Source organism: Microtus oregoni, unplaced genomic scaffold (assembly GCF_018167655.1).
Source record: "Microtus oregoni isolate MIOR12 unplaced genomic scaffold, Mior012 000121F_001, whole genome shotgun sequence".
In the NCBI taxonomy this organism is placed as follows: domain Eukaryota; kingdom Metazoa; phylum Chordata; class Mammalia; order Rodentia; family Cricetidae; genus Microtus; species Microtus oregoni.
The window spans coordinates 878,800-904,459 of NW_024544751.1; the positions used below are offsets into that span (position 1 = coordinate 878,800).

General features: G+C 39.5%; 1 protein-coding gene across 1 annotated transcript in view; it reads left to right on the forward strand.

Moving 5' to 3' along the window:
• Positions 1-17,958, forward strand: part of Ccnb3 (cyclin B3) — a 45,321-nt gene extending 27,363 nt beyond the window's left edge. Inside the window, exons 7-12 of the mRNA XM_041646159.1 lie at positions 5,558-5,650; positions 8,178-8,315; positions 12,121-12,276; positions 13,640-13,789; positions 17,531-17,661; positions 17,883-17,958. Of these exons, the coding sequence (XP_041502093.1) occupies positions 5,558-5,650; positions 8,178-8,315; positions 12,121-12,276; positions 13,640-13,789; positions 17,531-17,661; positions 17,883-17,958 (744 nt within the window). The remainder of the gene's footprint in view (positions 1-5,557; positions 5,651-8,177; positions 8,316-12,120; positions 12,277-13,639; positions 13,790-17,530; positions 17,662-17,882) is intronic.
• Positions 17,959-25,660: the final 7,702 nt, after the last annotated feature.

Consider the following 25,660-nt stretch of genomic DNA (forward strand, 5'->3'; position numbering starts at 1 on the left):
AAGACCATGACCTTGCAACATCTAACTGCTGATCAGACAGTCTAAGATAAAAATCTTAGACTTAGCTTATCTCTGAGTAAGTTCTGTAAGAGATCGTTTTTCCTTGTTTTTCTGTGCTTCTGACATTATATGTCATAATCACACCCCTTGTTTCAACTTTTCAATTTGGTGCAGTATTCTTCGCCTTTGAAAATGAAAGCCTGCTTTAAATATTCATTAGTTCCAAATTTTCTTCTCTTTTTCAATGAAATAGGTAATGACAAGATTATATACCAAATAGAAGTTTGAGCAGACTCTTTATATGATGGTGAATGAATATCTCAAACTCTCTCTAGAGAGAATTGATTATCTGAGTCCATGCCTTTTCTAATATGCAGATACCTCTTGACATATGAAGAAGATAGCATCTAAGTAAACTCACTGTAAATTGAAATATAAACTCCCAGCCACAATGTTCAATGTAAAATGTAGATTGATAAAGCTACCCAATACTGAGAGAGAGATACAGAGGGGTGGAGGGAGAGAGAGAGAAGTTTGTATTACATATTTTTAGCCTTGAAAAAGATCAAAATTAAGAACCAGTAATTGTGTTTCAACTGAATGTGTGTTGCTTTCCATCTAACATAAAGTATAAAAATTAAGTTGAAATAATTCAGAACCATCTGTTCCTCAGAGAAACCAAGAGATAGCTCTGTTGTTGTTTTTTAAGTTGAGTCTTAACTTAGCAGTATCAGATGAAATCTGAATTTTTTCCCGTTTCCTACTTTTTTTGAAAATAAATTTTTCATACATTATAGTCTTTTTAAAGTAATATAAGTTGTAATTTTTATTTCTTTAGGAATTAGAGTTGATTTTTTTCATCCAAAGCTGGTATAACATTTTGCAAAGCAGCAATTGCCCATTTCTCTAACACAACTACTCAACAGTTTGGTTAGATTCTGACACAGAGCCCCCAAATTTCATATCAGCTGCCTCAGATAAAGGGCTCATTTACACAGTAATGCACCAACTCCATAGTCAAACATAGACAAGGTGTGCAGGATGCCCATATTTCTACCCATTTGATAACAAATTTCACATTTCCCAGGATTTCTCATACTTTTAATTGGATCTAGAATGTTCCACAAAGGTTCAGTTCCTAACTTGAAATGATACTGTGAGGTAGCATAACCTTTAGGAGATTCATTTTAAGATGAGATTCAGTGTCTAACACAAATGCCTCCTCTTATGGGAAACTTGCTCCATGATGCAAAAGAACACAGATGTCACTTTGCTGTTGCTTTGTCAGTTTTTGCTGAGACCCTGTAGGTTCTATGACAGCAATAAAAAGTCTGTCTTATTTTTGTTCTCTGTGATAGGGCCCAGCATATTGTGTTGCTGAGCAAATGTTTGTTGAATGAGCCCCATTTTCATGTATCTAAGGCTTATGAAGCTAAGTAAAAATGAAGACATTAGTAAGACCTGACTGGTGAAACTGAGGGGGAGGAAAGCATCCTTGCAAAGGGAATAGGATGGATGGAAGTCAAGAAAAATCCTAAAGACTAAAGCATAAAGGAAAGGACTGGGCATGATACTAATGCTGTGTGGTATGATGATGTTACTGCTATGACACTGGCCACAGACAGTGGCTAAGATAGATACAGTATACTCTATGTAAGTCTCGGAATGATCTCTCTAGTTATAACACACTTTCCTGTCCTTTAATGGTCAGTTTCCACATTTCATTCCATGAGGGGCTGTTATCCAATTGGGAGATGTGCATTATTTATAATTATTTTTTATTTTTGTTTTGCTGGTGTAACTGTTTTGCATGCATGCAAAACATGTGTGTGCAGTGTCTGCCAAGCCAGAAGCAGGCGTTGGATCCCTTGGAGCTAGACTTATTTATTGGATTGTGAGCCACCATCACGCAGGTGCTGAGAATGGAACCTGAGTCTTCTGCAAGAGTAATAATTGTTCTTAACCACTGACAATAGCTCCAACCTCAAGATATAAACTGCCTGTTGTTTGTTTCATTGGATATTGCTGTAGGCTGTTATCAGAACCTGTTATTGTACTATCTTTTCATTGTTCCTAATTGTAAAAAATCATACATACCATTAAAAAATCCATTGGTTACATTTTCTGCTCTTTATACAACTCATAAACTTTTTTTTTAAAAAAAGAACACTTAGCAATGATGATTCATTTTAGAATTATGATGCAGTGAAAAAAAGTACAAATTTCTCGGTGTTTTCAAATTCTTAGTATGTTATTCTGAGATTGAGGGACAATAAGTATTCTAAGATAAAAAAGATGAGATTTGATTATCAAAAGAATGCTTGTAGAGGGCATTTTGGGACCATAGCTCCTTGGCTGTTTGTGCTTCCAGGCTGCTATATGTTCCTGGCATCATGGACTACTTTACCATGTCAATCATACTTCATACAGTATATTCTAGTCATGGTTTTCCCTTCATCATTTACTCCCAGGTCCTTCCTGCCTCCCTACCAACTCCATGCCTTCTTTCTCTTTCTCTGGATTTTTTTTAATTTCATATATTTTATTAACTATTTGAGAATTTCTTTTTTCTGTTTTAAAGGTTTTTATTATTTCAGAATTCCATGCATGCTATAATGCATTTTTTAAAACAATCTTTTCTCATTTTACATACCAATCTCAGTTTCCCCTCACCTCCTCCCATTCCCCCCACTTTCTCCCCACCACACATCCATCCACTCCTCAGAGAGGGTAAGGCTTCCCATGGGGAGTCAACAAAGTCTGGTACATCACTTTGAGGCAGAACCGAGACCCTCCTTCCTATATTTGGAGCCCAGAGAGAATGGGCTCCAAAAAGCCAGTTCAAGCACTAGGGATAAATGGTCCCACTGCCAGTGTGGCCCTACAGACTGCCTAAGCCACACAACTGTCACCCACATTCAAAGGGCCTAGTTGGGTCCTATGCAAGGTTCCCCGCTGTCAGTCCAGAGTCAGTCAGTGCGTTTTGATCATATTTACACTCTTCCCAGCTCCTCCTAGATCCGTCCCTACCTCCATAAGCACCAACTTTGTGTCTTCTTTTTCTGAGCCCATCAAGCCCCATATGTGTTGCCCTAATATTATTTCTTGGCCACTCGTGGAGCGTAGTTGATATACCAAGAATCACATTCTTAAGAAAATTGGCATTCCCTCTCCCAGATGCTATAGGTTGTCAATAGTTCCTCAGCCGAGGTGGAATTTCATGCCCATTTTCTGCCTCCATGCTGGGATTTTATCTGGGTAGAGTTTGCGCAGGCCTTCTGCATGCCACCAAAACCACTAGCTATTAAGCCTGGAAAACAGTGTTTCAATCATCCCTGACTCTTACAGTCTTTCTACCCTCTTTTCCTTCCTTCCTTCCTTCCTTCCTTCCTTCCTTCCTTCCTTCCTTCCTTCCTTCCTTCCTTCCTTCCTTCCTTCCTTCCTTCCTTCCTTCCTTCCTTCCTTCCTTCCTTCCTTCCTTCCTTCCTTCCTTCCTTCCTTCCTTCCTTCCTTCCTTCCTTCCTTTCTTTCTTTCTTTCTTTCTTTCTTTCTTTCTTTCTTTCTTTCTTTCTTTCTTTCTTTCTTTCTTTCTTTCTTTCTTTCTTTCTTTCTTTCTTTCTCGAGACAGGGTTTCTCTGTAGTTTTTGGAGCCTGTCCTTGTAGACCAGGCAGTCCTCGAACACATAGAGATCTTCCTGCCTCTGCCTCCTAAGTGCAGGAATTAAAGGCGTGCGCCGCCACCACCTGGCTTCTACCCCCTTTTCACCAAGTATCTCTGAGCCATTTGGGACTGAGTATTCCACGGTGTCTTATTTTGGGCACATTGACCAGTTGTGGGTTTCAGTTAATTGCTTCCTACTAAAGGAAGAAACTTCTCTGATGAAGGTTGAGAGATGTATGTAATCTATGGATATAGTAGTAAGTCCATTCCCTGGTTTTTGGCCCCAAATAATGTTGCCAAGTATGGCTTCTGACTTGTGGAGCAGGCCTTAAAACCAATCAGAGCATGTTTGGTTACTTCCATAACATCCAGTCCACTATGGGGCCAGGCGAAATATCTTGCTGTTATTATTATGGCCTGCAAGGTTCTCAGTTGGGTAAGACTGATGAATAATTTTCTTCCCTGGTAATAGGCACACCACTTTCCAGAACTAGGAAAGCTGGCCAGTAGAGATGAAGCTTTAAGGTCACGATTTTTTTCATCTTCTATTATTACGGTGTGAGGTTTTTTGTTTGTTTGTTTGTTTTTGTGTTTTTGTGATGTGACCTAGGTATCTGGAATTAAATGTTGGTGGTTTTTCTTGGTATAGATACGGGCTCTTATCTTTGTTGTGTGAGTATTTATTGCTACTACAATTTATCAGGTTTTGGTTCAGCTGAGTGGTGTTTGGAACTCAGTATTGGGGCAACTCTGTTGATGTTTAAATGAGATGTCATAAGCAGTCCCATTTAAAGTAGAGTAGGTACAACTTCTGAGCCCAGGAGAAGACCATCTGTAGCTAGAAGATTCTTATCGCTGATCTTTAGAAGTCTATGAGAGCTCACTCATCCAGTTCTACATGTTGTCCTTGGGTAGCAGAAACTGGAATCTCAATGGGAGTGGAAGGTGCTCCTTGAAGGTAGGGCACAGAATGTTATGCCATTTTGGGTGGTGGTGGGTAAGATGTAGGCTGAACTGAAGTTCTATACCTGGGGCTGTACTCACAGGGGCCATGAGATCTCTAGGTAGCACAGTAGGTAGGGTGACTCATAGACTAGCTCTGTGTTTCATGCCTGAGTTTGAGCTCATAGGGTACCACCTAGTCCACAGAATTGCCATTGGGGTAGCTGAGGGGTCAGGCAGGTAGGTAGACTGGCTCTGGTGGCTCTCATTGGAAATTTTGACATAAATGTAGACACCAAGCTTAGTTTTCTAAATTAAAATATGAAGCTTTACAAGACATTTGAGTGAATCCTACATATGTATATCAAAGTTGAAAAGCATTGGTCTGCACGACATGGTATTGTGTTTTAGACTGAATTGCAAAGAAGTATTGCAACTCTTTTAATATTCCTTGGCAACCAAGGGTGGGTTCCCCTTTATCTCTTCTGACACTTAATATCTTTTTATTTTATTTTATTTTTTCTTTATTTTACATTCCAACCACAGTTATCCCTCCTACTTCTCCTCCCACCCATCCCCATCCACTCCTCCCAACAGGTAAGGGCTCCCATGGGTGGTGAAGCTTGGACTGTCTGAGGGGCTCCTGGCAGTAGGACCAGGAACTATTCCTAGTGCATGAACTAGCCTGTTGGAGCCCATTCCCTATGGTGGAATGCCATGCTCAGCCTTAATGCGGGGGGGGGGGGGGTCCTGCCTTGACTTAATGTGCTAGACACTTAAATATCTTATATGTCCATTTCCCAAAGATAGTTTGAACTTGTTCAGAAAAGAACACTCTAATGTGCTCACATCTGATACCAGTTGAAAGTAGTACATTAGAATCATGAAAAGGAGTTAATTGTTAAAATTTTGAAATATAAGAATAGTTTATTAACATTTTTTCAACAATGCCAGGACAAGTTCATAGTTGGGAAATACATGGAGCGGCAGTTGGAGCTCACCAGTACGATGAGAGCCATTGTTGTGGACTGGCTGGTGGAAGTACAGGTACGCCTGGTAGCTGCTGCCTTGAGAAGCTGTTGTTCTCTTTTTTCAGTTCAAATCAAACATGCTAAAAACTTACTGGATCTGTAGAGCTGAAGAAACCATAGTTACTGAGTTCTAGAAATTTATTATGTGGATGCAAAATAAGACACAGACAAGTAAATACAATATAAAATCTGATGGCTGCTACTAGTATTTGGTAGATCAGCATCTGATTGACTGTAAATTCAGCATCTTTGATTGACTGATACTCAGTCATTTGGTTACAAGGTGGGGTTGCAACATTTACAGGTTGTAGTTCACTATACAGAGAGTCTGCTTTAGCTAAACTTGTTCAAATACAGAGGATGGATTAAGGCCAATTACTTTGTTTCAGTATTCTCTAGGGGTAACAAGTATATGTTATTTGAAGTGTATCTTTCTAGACCATTTTCTGTATATTTTGTGGTTAAGGTTCTGCTGTCTCTTGTTTATGTCAATAATACACATCCAACCTTAAACCTTAAATTCTTCTGCCTCAGCTTTCTGAATATTGAGATCACAGGCCTGTGCTACTATGTATACACCTGTGTTTCTTAAAAACAAGCAGATCCCACGATGAATGTTGTGGTACAAGCCTGTAGTCCCTATATTTGGGAGGTGGAGGCAGCAGATCAAGAGAGTAATGTCATCTTCAGCTTCACAGCAAGTTTGAAGTCAGTGTGGGCTATACGAAACCCCACCTCAAAACAGTTACACACACACACACACACACACACACACACACACACACACACACTTAATCCAAATAATGTTTTCATATATATATATATATATATATATATATATATATATATATATATAGTGCTCTTTTTAAAGGCTCTATGATTCTCTCATCAGTATAAAATCTTGATTTAGCTAACTAGCCTTTTAGCATAACTGGTCTAATAACTTCCCCTAAGATAGGATTAAATAGTTAATATGTTTCAATTCACTTCTTTCTGCTTCTAATTTTAAAAATCTAAACGTTTAGGTCTATATTAGTCTTATCTAGTGTGTTGTATTACTTTTGAATTAAAAAGTCTCTGTGTAGCTCTGATTTCTATAATTATCTTGTAATATTGCAAGACCTTTAAATCTAAATTTTTACTTGTTGGCTCCAAGAATTTTTGTCTTTTTTCTACCTTTTTTCTTTTGCTTTCTTGTTTAAAAACCTTGCATAAATGGCTGACTTTGAAGAGGCTGAAGAAAGCAATCAGCTCTGCTACCTATTAAACTCTCTCAGAAGCAGATTATCTGCAAATGGCTTAGCACTAGGTTTCATGGTGGAGCCAGCAGGAATGGAGCAGGAAAGAACTTGCTTTTACCTTCTGTTGCACCCCATTTCCTGGTATAGAAGGCTAGTAAATCCAAACGTGAGCATCCCAGTGGAACCCCAGCCTGCACACAAAAGGCTGAGCACGATAGTATGTCTGTAATCCCAGTACCGAAAGGGTGAGGAATGACAGATCTCTGTAGCTCACTGGTTACCTGGCCTAGCAGAATCAGTGAGCTGCAAATCCCATGGAGAGATTGTTTGAAAGACTAAGGTAGATGGCACCTGAGGACAATACCTGAGGTTGACCTCTGACCTCTACATGTGCACTCATGCATATATGTGAAAACACATAGGACTATCATTCATATATTACCCATGTATTTATTTGTTACCATTTAATACCAGCATGCAGGGACAGGTGTGTACGCAGGGAAGCATTGGCTGTGCCTTTTTCTCACAGAGACATTATCCTTAGATAATGCTTCCCATTTCTGTCATCATTTATTTATTTATGACTATCTGGTTTCAATTTGCTACTTAAGATTGTAGCCATTTCTTTTCACCTAGATGAGCTCTTCCCATACCTATCTTAAGACATTCATTTAGATACTGTGAATAGCAAAATAAAATACCCATGTCAGAATGCCTAGAATATGTGAAAATGTTAAAGTTGCTAATCAGCTGAATTTAAGATAGGCCAATGATCTCAGATTATTAGAGTGAACCAAATGTATTTTCAGGCATCCTTAAATGTGGAACAGGGAGATTGGGTGATATAATATGAGAAAGATTTGTCTGGTTATTCATAGGTTTGGGAGATAAAGGGGGCAACAGACCAAAAGTTATGAGTTGCCTCTACAAACTAAAAAAGAAAGACAATATATTCTTTACTAGAACTTCTAGAAAGAAAGATAGACCTGTTACAAACTTGACTTTTAGCCCTGTATTTGTATTAGAGATCAAGGAGGAAGAGGGTATATGGAGTCAAGACACTCACAACCACTGTCTAGCTTGTAAGGTTTATTATCTGTTTGAAGGATAATTGCAAGGTCCTTAAAGAGGTTAGACAGCAGTATATTTCAGTACCTTTCTGAAGTAGTTTCCACATTCCTAGCAGAGTACAAACTGGCTAGGGCTATCCTTGATGCTCCAGACAGTCAAGGTTTCTAGCTCTATCTGGAGATGGCTGTTTGTTTGGAAAATATGCAAATTCTATCTTATTTGTTCCTTCAGTCATCCTTTCAGATGAGTAATGAGACCCTGCATTTGGCAGTGAAGCTAATGGATTGCTACCTAATGAAGGCACAATGCAAGAAGGATAACCTACAGTTCCTTGGTTCCACTGTCTACATGATTGCAGCCAAATTTGAGGTGACTCTGAATCCTTAAGGTCTGAGGGGAACTTGTCAAATATCTATCCTAAACAAAGAATGAGTATATATATGTAAACTTGTGCATATGCATCTCTATAAATTTATTTATATGTGTATATAAATATATGTATGTATGTGTGCAGATACTTTTCTTACCAAATGTTTGTCTATTTCCTCAACTCTGGAAAGTTCTTAGTTGTCTCTGGTGGTATATTTGCCCTGGGAGCAGCAAGATTCACTTGTTTAGGCTTTAAAGATACCTTATGGGCACAGGTGCCTAATTTGATAGATAGTTCTGTTACAAACTTCCTGCTCAATTATGATTTTCTACCCTCTTCCCAAGCTTTTCTTGTTCCACCAGCTATATCCTTGTCTAAGGAAATCTATCTGCATCTCTAATAAAACAAAGTAGAGTTTTATTAGACTAGTCTAGGAGGCAATAAATGTAAAATGGTTTGGTATAGATTATAGTGAGTCTAAAATGGTTTAGGTGAAATAGTTATTTTTGAAGTAACAGTATAAAGACAACTGGCCTTTTCTTCATGACCATAATACATCTAGTTAACCTCACTAATTCTTTCATTTAGGAGGTAGCAATTTATGTTAAAAGGTTCAAAAACTTTGGAACTATTTTTTCTTTCGATGTGTCATTTGCCCCCCTTTCATTTTTGTGCATCTGCTCCCTCTCCTCCATTTTCCTAGCTACCTACTTCCTTTTCTACCTTCTCTGTCCCTCCCTCCCTATCTTTTTTCTTTCCTGCTGTAAGCACCCCTTAGTAATTATCATTAGAGATACTGTCCTGTACCTTATTTTCAAAGCCTGGGCCTAGGTAGAGTAAGGTCTGAGGGGAAAGGCAAAGGGGAGCGGCTTACTTTACCAAGCTTTGGAAGCCTAAGTACCCCTCTTCTTGTTGTCAGAACAGAAGGCATCGACTAAGGCCAATGGAAGAAGGGTGTCTTTCTCTTACAGCATTTAGAAATATTGAAAGATTTTTAAAAAGGATTTATTTCTATTTCCTAATAATCTGTATATGTCTGTATGGGAGGCTGCACATGTGAGGTAGGAATCTATGGAATCAATGGTGTCGTATGTCTTGGGAACTGAGTTTACAGGCAGCTGTGAGCTGGTTGATGTGAATACTAAGAACCAAACCTCGGTCTTCTGGAATAGCAGTAGGCACTCTTTACTACTGGGCCATTTTTTTCAACCCCCTGAAAGTGTTTTCAATTATAAAAATTGAATTCAATTGTAACATTATTTATCCACTCCCTTTTCTTCCTTAATCCCTCCAAACCCCTTTACTTCATTTCAAATTCATGGTCTCTTTTCCTTTTATTATTATTCTTGATATGCATATATGCATAAATATAAAAATACAGCCTGCTAATTCCATTTAATATTGCTTGTATGTACGTGATTTCAGAGCTGACCACTTGGTATTGGATAACCAATTGGGCTCATCTCTGAGAAAGACGAATTCTCCCTCTCTCAGCAGTTAGTAATTGCCTGTAGTTCTTTGTGTAGGAGTGGGGCTTGTGAGATTCCCCTTCCACATTCGCATGTCTGTTGGCATTGCCATCGTTCAGGTTTTGTTGAGGCAGCCACACTGTTGAGATTTCATGGACACAGATTTCCTGTCATTTCTAGGAGACACATCTCACAGCAGCTTTCCTGGTCCTCTGTCTCTTACAGTCTTTTCTTCCCTCCTCCCACAATATTCCCCAAACCTTATGTGCAGGATATACAGCTTTGTGCTATATATATCAGCTGGGGGTAGGCACCCTGTGATCATTTGATTTCTGCATCTTGACCATTTATGGTTTTCTCTGATGCTGTCCACATGCTGCAAAGAGAAGCTTCTTAGATGAAAGGTGATAATTACACTGATCTGTGGGCATAAGGATAAGTTTTAGAGTGCAGTTAGGAATTATGCCAGTCTAGTAAAGCAGCATAGGTTCTTAGGTTCTTCTTTAAGATCAGTAACCTCACTAGCTCTTGGAAGTTGGCTGGCTTTCCAGTAGCAGACATTATGTTCTTCCTGTTGAAGGGCCTTAAGTCTAATTAGACAGCTGTTGCTTACCATGAAGATAGGACTGTCACTATTGTACTTTTAGGGATCTCGTGCCATGCTGGTTGTTGTTTTGGTTTACAGAAATCCTAGCTGGGTAGACTGTTGGGTGCTTCCCTCCTTTGGCAGTTTTCATGACACTTTTTAGTACCAGGAAAGCTAGACATGGGGAAGAAAGCTTTCAGTTCAGGCCCAGCTTGAATCCTTCCTTCAAGTCTTTGTCCAAGGTATGTGGTGTCTTCAGCAACAGGGACGTTATTTCAGTCTCTGGGAGGTGGCCAAGCTTAACAGAAGTAGCTTGTGTTGACTTGGGAGTTTCCTGGATTACCCTGGCCAACAGCTTCATGAAAGGTGGTTCTGGGAGATTTGCTAGATAGTCTGTGGCTGTCAGGGGAGCATTACAAAACAACTAACAATAAATACTAGTGAGGATGTGGGAAAGGGGAACCCCAGTTCACTGTTAATGAGAAGGCAAACTAGTACAACCATTCTAGAATTAAGCTGGGACAATCCTCAAATCGCTAAAAATAAATGAACCATACGACCCATCTATAATGCTCCTTGGCATATATCCAAAGAAATTTACATTCCTACTTCACAAATAATGTGTTCCGCAACATATATTGTGTCTCTATTCACAATAGTTAAGAAATGGAAGCAACCAAAAGTCTTTCAATAGATGAATAAGTATTGAAAATATAGCATGTATACACAATGGAATACTATTCAGCTGTATTGAAAAAATGAAATTGTGAAATTTGAAGGTAAATAGATGGGATTAGAAAATAGTAAACTGAGTGAGGTAACCCACACCAAGAGAGATAAATGCCACATATTCTCTGATTTGTGAGTTTCAGCTCCAAATCTTCAACTGTGAGTATATCCTGGAGTAACTGCAAAAATCAGGAATGTAAAAATTGACCATGGGAGGAGGGAACTAGAGTGGGGAATATCACAATACAGGTGACCTGAAGGAGTTTTTAAGGGAGATGTGGGAATGAGATTGTTGTGGATAAAAGGGACAAGTGACATGGGAATATGCGAACCTGATGAAGTCATAAGTGGAGGAGGAATAGAGGGAATGGGAGAAAAACAGGAGGGAAGGACAGTAAGGAGGTAAAGAGGATAGTATGTCTGGAGTGGACAGTGAGCTCTAGGTTAAGTAAAAGCTTTGAAGGGTCTTTCTATATACTCATGATTTCCCAAACCATTGTTCAACCTTCAGAGAACAGAGGACGGGAGGTATTCCTCCAGAGATGGCGTGAAATATTCCAAGCACAGCATTTCGAACTCTCAGCTCTTCTCCATCCTACTATGAATATTTTCTCTAGCTCTAGCTCATTTTTCTTTGACTTCCTTCTGTTCCTTTCCCATAGCAAGGTTTAGATATCTCTATTCTCATTCCAGATTCCCACCCATCCTGATCTCAGAAGTTGTGTCATGTTAGGCTGCTTTTTGCATTGTAAGAGATCAAAACATTTAGACCCTTCATCTGCCTGATGTTGATACAGTTTAGGGACAAGCAACTATTCTTTTTCTATTTTGTTTTTTCTTTCTGTTGAGAAATTCAAATAAACTAACACTGACTCTCAGATCTGCCCTGAAAGTCTCTGTCTGGAAATGTGGCTGACTCCTACTTCTCCTTCTTTCACTTTCCTCCCCACCATCCTTTTATCATAAGCAGAGATGAAACAGATGTCTACATGGATGATCGTGTTTCCTTTTTATTCACAGGAATCCTATCCACCTCCTCTGCGAGAGTTCCTTTATATTTGTGAAGATCCTTATGAACCGCGTGATATGACTTCCTTGGAAATGAAGATCCTAAAAACTCTCAACTTTGACATCAATATTCCCACTGCATATCATTTTCTGCGTAGATATACTACGGTAACAGGACTGGGGTGGAGGAACAAAGCTTAGTTATTTTAACTTCTAGATTAATCTTTTATCCAGAGTAGCTGACAGACTTCTTGGTGAAAGGTTGTTTATTAGATACCTGAGGTGGGACAAGTTATAAATTTCTGTGGATTACCTTTAAGATTTTGGGATAAGAGCAATGTAGGGATGAGGTAAAAATATTCTTTGATCAGGAGAAGATGCATATGCTTTGGGGAAATGTCAAATATTCTTTTTCTTAGTTATGATTATGCTGGAAATCACCTTTTAATCATTCATTGTTCCCTACAATTGTTTTGTATATGTTTTATGTGTGTTTTAAGTTAAATTGTTGAACATAAGAAAGAAGGGAATGGCCGGGCGGTGGTGGCGCACGCCTTTAATCCCAGCACTCAGGAGGCAGAGGCAGGCGGATCTCTGTGAGTTCGAGGCCAGCCTGGTCTACAAGAGCTAGTTCCAGGACAGGAACCAAAAAGCTACAGAGAAACCCTGTCTCGGAAAAAAAAAAAGAAAGAAAGAAGGGAATGTTTTGGAACATGAAGCATCTCCTAGAGTAGGACTATGACTATGTGCAGCTCACAGTTGGGAGACTTTGACCCTTCCAAGGATGATTACTCCAGTGAAGAGTCAAAGGGTACACGCATGGTGAGTTAGAATGACTTTAGGTCTTTGGTGACCTAAAGATAGCCATTCTCCATGCCAGTATCATAATCTTCTCTCAGAGTGCCTGCACTTTTGTAGGCAGTAGAAGTGTTAGAGCTCTGAGGGGAAAGGCTTCCTCAGTGAGAGCTCTGCTCTAGTGGGGGAAGGTTTTCCTCAAAGTGTTACAGTTTTGAAGGAAAAGGTATCCTGGCAGTCTGGAGCCAAGGAATACTGCAAAGTCACACCATACAACAAACCTCACACAAGAGATTTATTGGGAGGGAAAAACCCAAGAGGGTGGCCGCCTCTACTCAGGTGAGAAGCAGCAGCAAATGGAGCAGAAGGTAGGGTTTATATAACGTTTCTTGGTCAGGGGAAGTTTTCCAGGGTGGGTATTGGTGGGTTTTCAAGTACAGAGCTTGGGTTTTTTACTTCATAGTGCGGGGGCTGAGACTGGCTATTAGGGCAATTAAGAGTGTTCTGTGGGTTAGGACCTGGCAGTTGGAGGTCCTCAAGGGAGGGACCTGGCTACTTGCATGCCTCAAGGGGCTTACAGGCAGGAGTCTGTAAAAAAGGGGTCATGAAAGCAGAAGAAGTACTTTGTTTAAGCAGAGAACCATATGGATTAGGGATGAGATAGCTTGAAAGGGATTCTTCTGCCTGATACTGTTTTTCTGAATTGATTGTTAACCCATCTTCTTATTTCCTTTAGTGTGCCCATGCTAGCATGAAGACACTAACTTTGTCCCGCTTCATCTGTGAGATAACCCTACCAGAATACGAATTTATCAAAGAGAAGCCATCAAAGCTAGCTGCAGCCTGCCTTGCCTTGGCCCTCTATATGCGGAATCTCGACAATTGTGTAAATGGATGGGGATGGGGTTGCTCAGTTGCTAAGAGCATGATGTTCTAAGTTCAAATCCCCAGTACTCATGTAAAAAGCTACGCATAGACATTTTTGATTGTACCGCTAGTCTGTGGACTGGCTGGGAGAGGTCAGAGCTATCAATACAAGAGAATCATTGGGAACTTGCTGGCTGCCAACCTGACTCTAGGTTCAGTGAGAAACTCTGTCTCAAAGACTAAGGTAGACAGTGGTAGCACAAGACAACCAGACATTTTCCTCTGGCCTGTGCATGTACATGTACAGGTACATACATACATACACACATGTGCATGAATGTGCACACACCCCAAAACTACTTGGGGTAGATATTCATGATGGGTGGAGATGGAAATTAGGACTGTTGGAAGTTCTTGTAACAAAATTGCTATGTTCCTATGCTTCTTGATGACTTGCACAATGTATGGACAAGATTTTCTACAGTGATTGATTAGTTTTTCTTAGACACAATACTGTAACACTTTTTGTTTTTAAAGAAAGCCTCCCAGAAAATCCAAAATTGCAAAACAGACCAATATGAAGTCACTTTGGTTATCATAAGTGCTATTGCGGGATCACTTCCTATCCTTTACCCCATTCCATTCCTGTCCCTTGCAGTCTCCTTAGCAGAAGTGACCTCTTAAGGATCTTGTTGGATAGTGTTTGAGAAACCTGACCCAGAGACTACAGAATAGTGAAAGGATATGTTTGTGTGTGTAACAGGGCATGTCTGTAGTGCTATCATCTGAAGTAGAAGTTTCCTATAATTAAAATTCATATTTGATACTTTTCTCAATTTTGTAAGATAGTGTAGAGAAAAGCAACTGTAGACAACATTTAATTCTTACTGATGTGTAACATATAATCAAATTAGAGACAATGTGGTAACAATGCCCTTGTTAAACAACCATTTCTAAGGCCTCTTTATCTAGAAATTCTGAGCCAATCTTGATGAGCAAACCTAAATATTGAGGAAGTACCACACAGACACTTAGGTGAACCTGTGCTATTTGTGTTTATTTTTTCTAGCAGTTTTAGTATTTCAGGTTTATGTTGATCTTTTGCATTCTGTCTTGGATAAGATGGAATCTCAAAGTTTTGTGTGCATTTTCCTAATGACTAGGGATGCTGAACATTTTTGGAAGCATTTCTTACCCATGTTTTCTTCTTTTGAGAACTCTTCTGTTCAGGTCCTAAGTGCAATTTGTGAATGAGTCATTTGTTTTTGACTATTTGTTTTTTGACTTCTTTATATATTCTGGATATTAATCTTCTGTTAGATGTATAGCCGGCAAAGATTCTCTCCCATTCTGTAGACTTCCTCTCCTTTCAGGTGATTATTTCTTTAGCTGTGCAGAAGCTTTTTAGCTTTCTGAAGCACCACTTGTCAATTGTTGGCCTTAATTCTTTGGCAAATGCAGTCCTATTTAGGAAATCCTTTCCTACACACCTATAACATGTAAGGTACTACGTATGTTTTCTTCTAGAAGTTTCAGTGTTCTAGGTTCCATGTTTAGATCTTTGATCCATTTGGAGTTAGATTTTGGTCAAGGTGGTGGATGGTGCCTTTACCTAGGGTTCCTAGATTCTACTTGGCCACTGATAGTCTTCCAAAGTAGTAGCCTGGGATATGGAACCCAGGATTGGGAGTGCAGTCTAGGGTTCTTGGACCACTTAAAGAGGTTTAGCAGGTGGTGTGCAGTGTCTTACCTGGGGTCCCTAGGACCACTGTGACCTCCGGTAAGCTGCTGGAGCTGTGGAAATTTTATGTTTTATTCCATTGTGATCAGATAGGCTACAAGGAGTGATTTCAGTCTTTTTGAAGTTTTAAAGATTTGTGTTGTGTTTCAGGATGTGGGCTATTTCAGAGAAGCTTCCGTGTGCTGCTAAGTAGAATGGATATTCTTTTGTGTTTGGGTAGAGTATTCTGTAGATAACTGTTTTTGATGTGTGATGTCACTTATTTCCAATTATTTTCTATTTAATTTTTGTCCAGATGATTTGTCTATTAGAGAAAGTGTAATATTGAAGGTACATATTATTATTAGGATGAAGTTAATCTGTGTCTTTACATCCAATAGTATTTTTTAATGAAGTTGTACACCCCAGAGTTTGGTGCATATATTTTTAGGAAAGTAATGCCTTTGTAGTTAACTATTCCTTTAATTAGAATGAATTGTCCCTCTTTATCTCTTCTGATTACTTTTAGTGTGGAGACTGTTTTCTCAGCTATTAGGATAGCGATGTCTCCTTGCTTTATGGCCCAACTTGATTAGAGTACTTTTGTCGATCTTTACTTTAAGGTGGTGACTGCCTTTCGATATAAAATGTGTTTCTTGAAAACAACAGATGGGTGGAGTTTCTTTTTCTGTTCAGCAAGCCAGTTTCTTTTAATTGGAAAATTGAAGCCATTAATACTTAAAGTTATTTTTGAAATGTGTATGAGTTAATTGTGATTATTGTGTCGTTGATTTTGGCATTGTTGTTTGTATTCTAAGTGCTACTTTGTATCTTTCTTATTATTTATTCCTTTCTATTTGTTTCCTTGGTTTCTTGGCTATGCTCATTATTCTCTTCACCCCAAAGCATTGCTTCCTAGGTTTTCTTTAGATTTTGTTTGTTGAAAAAAATTTAAGACACTTATATCTTGGAAAATCTATCAATCTCCTTAAACTATAGCAGATGTTTTTTCTGGGTGTATTAATCAAGGTTGGTCATGGTCTTTCAGGAATTGCAATGTATTACTCCAGGCTCTTCTTGTTTTCAAATTTTCACTGAGAAGTCAGCTGTTACTCTCATGGGTTTTCCTTTATATGTGACTTTAGTTTTTGTTTTCCTTGCAGCTTTTAATATTCATTCTTTGTACTTTATACTTAGTATTTTAGCTATGATAACTGTAAGGACTTTCTTTTCTGATGTTGTCTATTTGTTGTTATGTGTGTTTCTTATATCTATATGAGAATGGATTTCCTTATTTGGGGAGTGTTTTCTTCTGTGATCTTGCTGAAGAGCTGGCCTATGCCATTGACTTGGGATTCTTCTCCTTTATTATGCCTGTAATTCAAAGGTCTTATTTTTCATGTTGTTTCACATTTTCTGTCTCTTCCTTTCCTGTGTTCAAAGTATTTTTTCATACTCCTTGTTTATTTGGTCTATATGTTCTACTTTATCTTAAAGTCTGATATTTTATTTTCTGCTTTATTCATTGTATTTCTAAGGCTTTCCCTTTGAATTTTCTAGTGGATTTATTGAGTTTTTTCAATTCCATCTTCATTTCAGCTTGGGTCTTCTTCAGTATTTATGTCTTTGTTGAAGTCTACTTTCAAATCTTGGATTGTCTTTGTCATTTCTCTAAGATGTGGGCAAAGTAGTAACTGAAAAGATGTGAAGGTACTAAAGGAAAGAGTACGGTGTATTTGGGGTAAAATTCTAAAACTAGTCCTATTCCTCAGGTCTTTAGTGGATTTTAGCATACATGAACACCTATAGCTAGGGCTAACATATAAATGATAATACTTGGACATAATCATCTTAAAAGTTTGTGTTTGAAACTTGAAACTAATCTTTTAGGTGCTACCCTATAATTATTAGTATCTGTACTGCATTCGTCTTTGAAATGTTTTGAGTATCTCCCCTGGGATGCTTGGACTTGAGTAGCATAGTTGGAGGCAAGGATATATTTTCAATAATATAAGTTGCTGGTCATTCTTCTCTTTTCAGATTCCTTTACTGGAACAGCAGACTCACTACAAGATTAGGGAACTTTACACCTTGGTCCTGAAGCTAAACAGTTTGGTGGCTTTCCAACCCAATTGTTGCCTCAAGAATGTATATGCGAAGTATTCTGAAGAGTAAGTACCAAACTCCACTTAGAGTTTATGCTCATTCATGAAAATCTTTCAAACAGTGGGCCTAGAAAAATCTCACTTAAAAAAAAGAGGATTCAGAAACTTTCTCTACTCTATAGTTAAAGCCAGATAGGAAACCAAGGGCTCTGATGTGCCATTTCCTCTGTGGAACCTCTTTTGCTTTGGCTTATTTTCCTCTAAGCAGACCGCGTTTCCTTTTGCAGGAACTTCTTTGAAGTTGCCAAAATACCTCCTTTGGACATGAACTATCTAGAGGAGATTTTACAGTGTGCATTATAGAACTGAAGCCCTCAGGGAGCAGCTGCTGGGGCAGGCACATGCATAGTCTGCATTCATTTGTTTCTCTTATGTTTAAAATTTCATTAATGTTTTCTCTCTTTGTATTTTCATGAACTAATAGTGTTGTGAATATTTACATGTTTTAAACTGCTTTTTATGAAAGAAAAGAAACTGTTATATTTGTTTTTTAAAAAATTAATAAAAATGCAACGGTTTCTAGAATGGCTCATGTCCCCTTTCATTGCTGAGATACCCCACATGTGTCAAGAAGGCTGTTCTCCCAGTGAAGCCTATTTCAGGATCTAACTTATCCAGTTTCCTTGTCTTTTTAGAGGTTTTCTCCTTAGAAGAAGAGGAATTCATCTGGTGTAAGCTGATAAATGAGTCTATGGCAGGATGCTCCTAGTTCAAGAAGGGCCCCCGGTTCTCCCCCAGGCAGGCCTCAGCAGTGCAGAGCCAGAGCAGCTAATAAGGAAGATAGAACAAACTCTTAACAATTCCAATCTCAGATTCTTTATTTACTTTTTCTTCAATGGTGAAAGATGAAGAAATAAGCCCCCCTGCAAGGCAGCTCTTGACAGTCTAAATTTGAAAATGAAAACAACTTGTAAGGCTCATTGAAATCTTTTCTGAACCTTATTGTCTACCAAAAGAAGACATTTCTAGTTATAAAATCAAGATTTTCCATGAATGCAAGCACCAACAAGTTCTTCAATCTTTTTTTTTGTTGCATAAAACCGCAAGAAGTTCTTTTTTCTCTTGCCTTATCTCTGAGGTAATGTGTACTGAAATAGTTACTTCATTTGCTAGGAAAGGAATTAAAAACTCCCTATGCCAAGAGCCTTTTTCTCAGTCTCTAGGACTTTCCCAAGTCTATCAAGAAGTATCTGCCACAGCAGACGACTACTCGGACTCTCATCTTTTTTTCTTTCCTTTTTTGGTGGTACTAGGCATTGAATCTAAGGTTTCATATAAGGCAGGCAAGTGTGCCACCATTGAACTATATTTCTAGCACTTATTTTATGCTTTGTTTGCCCTTTATTTAAGCTTTGTTGATTTCCTACATAAGTACTTCAACTTCCCTCTCCTATCCTAGAGAATATATACTAGACACGTCCTCGCATATCCCCCTCCCACCTTTATATCTTCTCTCTGTTTTGTAACCCAGTTAGTCCAATTAGTCTTGCCTATTGGACTGTTGACTGATTGTATTGGCTCAATTTTGTCCAGGTTTGTGCAGATAACTACGGCTGCTCTAAGTTCAGGAGTGTAATGGCCATGTCATGTTCAGAAGTTAGCATCTCATAGCACTCCTCTCCATCCTCTGGCTCTTATATTTGTTTCACTTTCTCTTCTGCAATGTTCCCTGAGCCTTAAGAGACTTGGGATAGATGTCCCATTTAGAGCTGAACATTTAGTGGTCACTTATTCTTAGAACTTTGACCAGTTGTGAGTCACTGCAAGAACTGCTATCTATGACAGAAAGAAGCTTCTCTGCCTAAGGTTAAGAGCAACACTAAACTATTGTTATAAGCATGAATGTTTAGAAGTCATTTTGACACCTAGCAAAGTAACAGTAATAAGTTTCCCCACTAGGCACTATGACTCCCTCACTCAGAAATTTTGACGAGGTTTATAATATTAAGTGTGAGTTCCTTCCTGTATATCAGACCTCCAATTTAATCAGAAAGTAGTTGCTTATTCTGGTAACAGTCACGCCACTATTGCGCTAGTTAGCACATATTGACTGGATGGTTGATATTGTAGCACTCAGGGTTTAGCAGTGATACCATTGATGACTTTTCTAGTCATCTTCCAGTACTATGAAAGTTAGCTAACAGAGAGGAAGTTTTCAGATCAGTCCCAGAATTATTTCTCTATGCCATGCAACTGAAGTATGTTGTGTCTTAAGCAAAAGAGTCTCAACATCTAGTTATGAGAGGTAACCAAGAATGATAGCAATTACCTGTATTGGTATAGATAGCTCTGGAGACTCTCTGAACAATAACTCATAGGTAGGCATCCTTCACATGACACTGGGATTTTAATTTAATGATTTATATATTCTGGAGCAAGCACTGTCCATCCATACAGGGAACATGTGTTCCAAACTCCTCCATTCCATTATATTTTAAATTAGTTTTCACAGTAGTGTGTTTCCATAAGAGGTTTTCCTACATCCATAGTTTAGTTAACCCAACCCTGTGGCGTCTGCACTACAGGACGGTAGGCAAGCCGGGAAAGGGGCTGGGGATTTAAACACATACACACACAGAGACATAGGGACATGGGTCATCCTTGAAACAAGGACGCCAACTTTATTGTGCTCCAGGGAAGCTTATATGGGATCCTTAACTGATAGCCACACCCCAGATCCTGGAATTTTCACCTGTAAAACCCACCAGAATTCACTTCCCTGCCATCAGGAACTCATCAGGGTCTCGTGCTCAGAGCAGCTGCAGGCAAAGGAAAACAAGTTGTTTACTCCATTTACTCCGGCAGGCAAAGAAAGTCAAGGGGCCAGGGATCTGCAGCCCCAAACAACCCTACTTCCTACTCTCCTCTATCCTACCACCAATCTCCATTTAAACATTTAACTCTTTACTATTAATCCCAGCTTTCATATCACATGTGTTCTACTATCATGTCACCTATTTTTGACTTTGAAATGATTTATTTTATTTTGTCTTAATTAAATTTATTTAATTTTATATCCCAGCCAAAGTTTTCCCTCCCTCCTCACTTCCCAGTCCCTCCCACCACTTCCATTTTGCCATCCCCAATGTACCCCTTCCTCTGTTTCTGTTCAGAAAGGGGCAGGCCTCCCATGGATATCAACAAAGCATGGCATATCAAGCTGCAGTAAGACTAAGCACCTCCCTTGTATTAAGACTGGGCAAGGCAACCCAGTATAAAAATGGGTTCACAAAATCCAGCCAAAATACCAGGGACAGTTTCTGCTCCCACTGTTAGGAGTTCCATAAGTAGGCAAATCTACACAACTGAGCTCCTATGAGAAACTATGAGGTTAGTTGATTCTTTGGATTTTCTTGTTATGTCCTTGACACCTCTGGCTTATATACTCCTTCCTCCCACTCTTCAATAGGATTTCTGAGCTCTGCCTACTGTTTCACTATGGGCCTGTGCCATGCCAGCACAGCCTGGATGCTGAGACTGGCAGGGTGCCGGGATTGAGACATGGAGGCTTCTTTTCAGGTGGAAGAACAGCAACCTTTATTTTGCCCCAAGCTAAAGCCTTTTATACCTCTACTGCTTCTGTGGAAAACCACTGGCCAAAAAGAACACAAGCATCCTTGTCAATTACAGACCACAAGGAAGTTCCACTGTCAGTCAGGGGGAGTGAGGGCAGCTAAATCACAACAACTCCCTCCCCCCATTTTATTTTATAAAATAAATGGTGTCTGTCTTGTTATTTTGGGTGGAATACTTTGTCTGTCGTGAAGAATAGCCTTCTAATATTCCCAGCCTTAGGTGGCATCCTGCCCCCAATTATTGCCCTTTCGTGGCTATCCAGACACATAGCCCTAAGCCAAGTATCCCCAGGACTGACAGCACCAATGAGCCAGACCAGTGCTGCAACCATCTAGCATGCACTAACTGGGTAGTAACATTAACAAAAGCAGTATTCCAAAGCCCTCTCATATGACAGTTGAGTTCCGTAACAGTAGCAGAAGCATGCAATACAGTGCCAGGAGTAATGCACATAACATGATAAAAGCTAGAACATGTCAGCTGTTGAAAAGTCCAAAGATAGTCCACTTATTCCCGAACCAGAGCCACTTGTTGGTTCAAGGTCAATATGCCCAATTGAATATGTCCATTAAGATCATTTTGAATGTCCAAAGCATTGCTGACTTTCAGCCAGGTAGTTGACAGTCTCAGCCGTCTGCACAGTCTGGGAGAGAGCATTTCCAGCAGCAGTATCTGCCGTGGCAGAGATAGCAATAACGGCAATCACAGTTGCAGTGATTCCAGGGTCTCTCTTCTGCCTATCCTCTATGGTTGCCATATTTGCTGATACTCCCAACACCTCTGTGGTATCCCCCAGGCTGGGCACTGACTGGGCCAGGGCAACATGCCTTTCACCGATGCCACCTATCAAAGCTCTGCTCCAGCTGCCCTCTGGCCCCAGATGCACTCTCTCTGGGTCCAAACTGCTGTGTGGAGCAGAGCAGAACTCAGGGAAGCAGGCTTGCTGCTCCTGATCCTGAACCACTGAAGGGGCCCCACTTTAACAATCCTTTAGGGAATTTGGGCATCATCAATCTGTCTCCTGCTGAGCGGGGGTGCTGCATTCTTGGGGGTGTTTTATATTAACATTTCAGGGGTCTCGGTGAATCAAAACCACATAAATTTGCAATGAATCCACAGGTTCTCATCCTCTGTGGAGACAAAAGCAGAACCTCTTCCAAAGCATCAAATCCTTAGCCCCATATTTTAAAGGCAAAATACCTTTCTTAGCAGTTCCCAGAATCAAATGTCTTTCTCCAGTCCAGAACACAAAAGACAACACAATCAACATACTAACATACATTTATCTGTACATATTCTATCTTTTGGAGGCCCTCAATTCACCCTCCTGCCTCCTCTTTATTACTTCCCTACTGGCCAGTCTTTCAGAGGGCATCCCTCAGAGCGTCTCTGGGATGAAGAAACACTCCTTTTAATCTGGCTTGGCTTGTTCCTAGTCTGGAACATTTAAACCCCCTCCCATAATAAACCAGGGGCTAACTTGAGCTATTGTTTGTACAAAATCTTCCGCTATCTTCCTTGTTACTTCCGTGCTTTGTTGCTTTAAGAGTTTCAGTTACGTTTTGAGGCCTTCAATTCACCCTCCAACCTCTTCTTTATACTTGCTAGTCTTTTGGAGGGTATTGCTCAGACTATCTCTGGGGATTAAAAAAAAACACATTACCTTCCCCAATACACTCCTTGATTTAGCCAGTGGATGGAGCAACCCTGTTCACAAATCCCCACTTTCCAGATCTCGTTAGAATCTCCACTTGTCTCTCAGCCTGAATGCCAAGACTGGTGGGGGGTGCCGGGATTGAGACATGGAGGCTTCTTTTCAGGTGGAAGAACAGCAACCTTTATTTTGCCCCAAGCTAAAGCCTTTTATACCTCTACTGCTTCTGTAGAAAAGCACCAGCCAGAAAGAACACAAGCATCCTTGTCAATTACAGACCACAAGGAAGTTCCGCTGTCAGTCAGGGGGAGTGAGGGCAGCTAGATCACAACAGGCCTGCATCTGTTTCTATTAGTTGCTGGATGAAGTCTCTTTGAAGAGAATTGGGCTAGGTACCAATCTATGAGTATAGCAGAATATCATTAGGCATCATTATGTTGATATTGTATTCTCCAATCATGTATAGTTCACTCTTAGGTCTCTGGGCCATCCAGCTTCTGGGTCCTGGTACTCCAAGCAGTGTGTAGATACTCTCTTGGTATAAGTCTCAGGCTGGACCAGTCATTGGTTGGCCACTCCCACAATCTCTGCACCACCTTTACCCCAGCACATCCCATAGGCAGTATAGACTGTAGGCCAGAGGTTGTGTGTCAGACTTGGTGTTCCAGTCCCTCCACTGGAAGTCTTGCCTGGTCACAAGAGATGGCCAGTTCAGGCTACCTATCCACTATTTCTAGGAGTCTTAGCCCAGGTCATCCTTGTAGATTCCTGGGAGTTTCCCTTGCACCAGCTTTCTCCCTGACCCCAAAATGCCCCCCTTTCTAGTCATTTCTTTTAGTACCCTTCTCCCCAAATTTCTGAAAGACTGCCATATTGTTTTCTCTAGTGGCTCACATGCAATAGAGGGAATATTCCCCTTGCTCCATATTTTTTTCCAGCATAAGCTGCCATTTGTATTTTTAATCTTTGCCATTCTGACAGGTGTAGGATGGAATCTCAGAGTCATTTTGATTTGCATTTCCCTGATGGCTAAGGATATTGAACACCTTCTTTAAGTGTTTCTCAGCCATTTGAGATTCTACTACTGAGAATTCTGTTTAGGTCTGTATTCTGTTGTTAATTGGATTATTTGGTTTGTTGATGTCTAGTTTATTGAGTTCTTTATATATTTTGGAAATCAGCCCTCTGTCTGATGTGGGGTTGGTGAAGATCCTTTCCCATTCTGTAGGCTGCAGTTTTGTCCTATTGACAACGTCCTTTGCCTTACATTTTAATAAGGTCCCATTTATTAACTGTTTATCTTAGTGTTGGTGCTACTGGTGTTCTATTCAGGAAGTTGTCTCATGCATCAATCTGTTCAAGGCTATTTCCCACTTTCTCTTCCATCAGGTTCAGTGTAACTGGATTTATGTTGAGGTATTTGACCCACTTGAACTTGAGTTTTGTGCAGGGTGATAGATGTGGATATATTTGCATTCTTCTACATTCTGACATCCAGTTATGCCAGCACCATTTGCTGAAGATGCTTCCTTTTTCGCCATTATATAATTTTGGTTTCTTTCAAAAATCAGTTAGTCATAGGTGTGTGGATTTGTGCCATGGACTTTGATTTAATTCCATTGATCCACTTGTCTGTTTTTATGCTAAGAAGATGCTGTTTTGTTACTATAGCTCTGTAGTAGAGATTGAATACAGGAGTTGTTTTATTGTACAGGATTGTTTTAGCTATCCTGGGGTTTTTGTTTGTTTGTTTTTCCATATGAAGTTGAGTATTGTCCTTTCAAGGTCTGTAAAGAATTGTGTTATGATTTTGATGGGGATTGTATTGAATATGTAGATTGTTTTAGTAGGATGGCCATTTTTTACTGTTAATCTTACCAATCCATGAGCACGAGAGATCTTTCCATCTTCTGATAACTTTTTCATTTTTCAATTTTCTTCTTCAAAGACTTGAAGTTATTGTCATACAGGGCTTTTGCTTGTTTGGTTAGAGTTACACCAAGATATTTTATATTGTTTGTGGATATTGTGAAGGTATCATTTCCCTGATTTCTTTCTCAGCCCGTTTATTGTTTGTATATAAAGGGCTACTGATTTTTTCTATCTAGCCACTTCACTAAAGCTGTTTATCAGCTGTAGTTCCCTGATAGAATTGTTAGTATACTATCATATCATCTGCAAATAGTGAAACTTTGAGGTCTTCCTTTCCAATTTGTAGCCCTTTAATCTCCTTTAGTTGTCTTATTTCTCTAACTAGAACTTTAAGTACTATATTGAATAGATATGGAGAGAGTGGACGGTCTTGCTTATTCCTGATTTTAGTGGAATTGCTCTGTTTCTCTTCACTTAATTTGATATTGGTTGTTGATATTGGCTTGCTATATATTGCTTTTATTATTTTATATATTTCCCTTGTATCCCTGATCTCCCCAAGATTCTTATCATGAAGGAATGTTAGATTTTGTCAAGGACTTTTTCAGAATTTAAAGCGATGATCATGTGGGCTTTTTCTTTCAGTTTGTTTATATGGTAGATTACATAGACATATTTTCATATGCTGAGCCATCCATTTATCTCTGGCATGAAGCCTATGAAGCATGATTGGTCATGGTGGATGATCTTTTTGATGTTTTCTTGGATTCAGTTTGCCAGTATTTTGTTGAGCATTTTTACATCAATGTTCATGAGAGAAATTGGATTGTAATTCTCTTTCTTTGTTGAGTCACTGTGTAGTTTGAGTATCAAGGTGGCTGTGGCCTTATAAAATGAATTTGG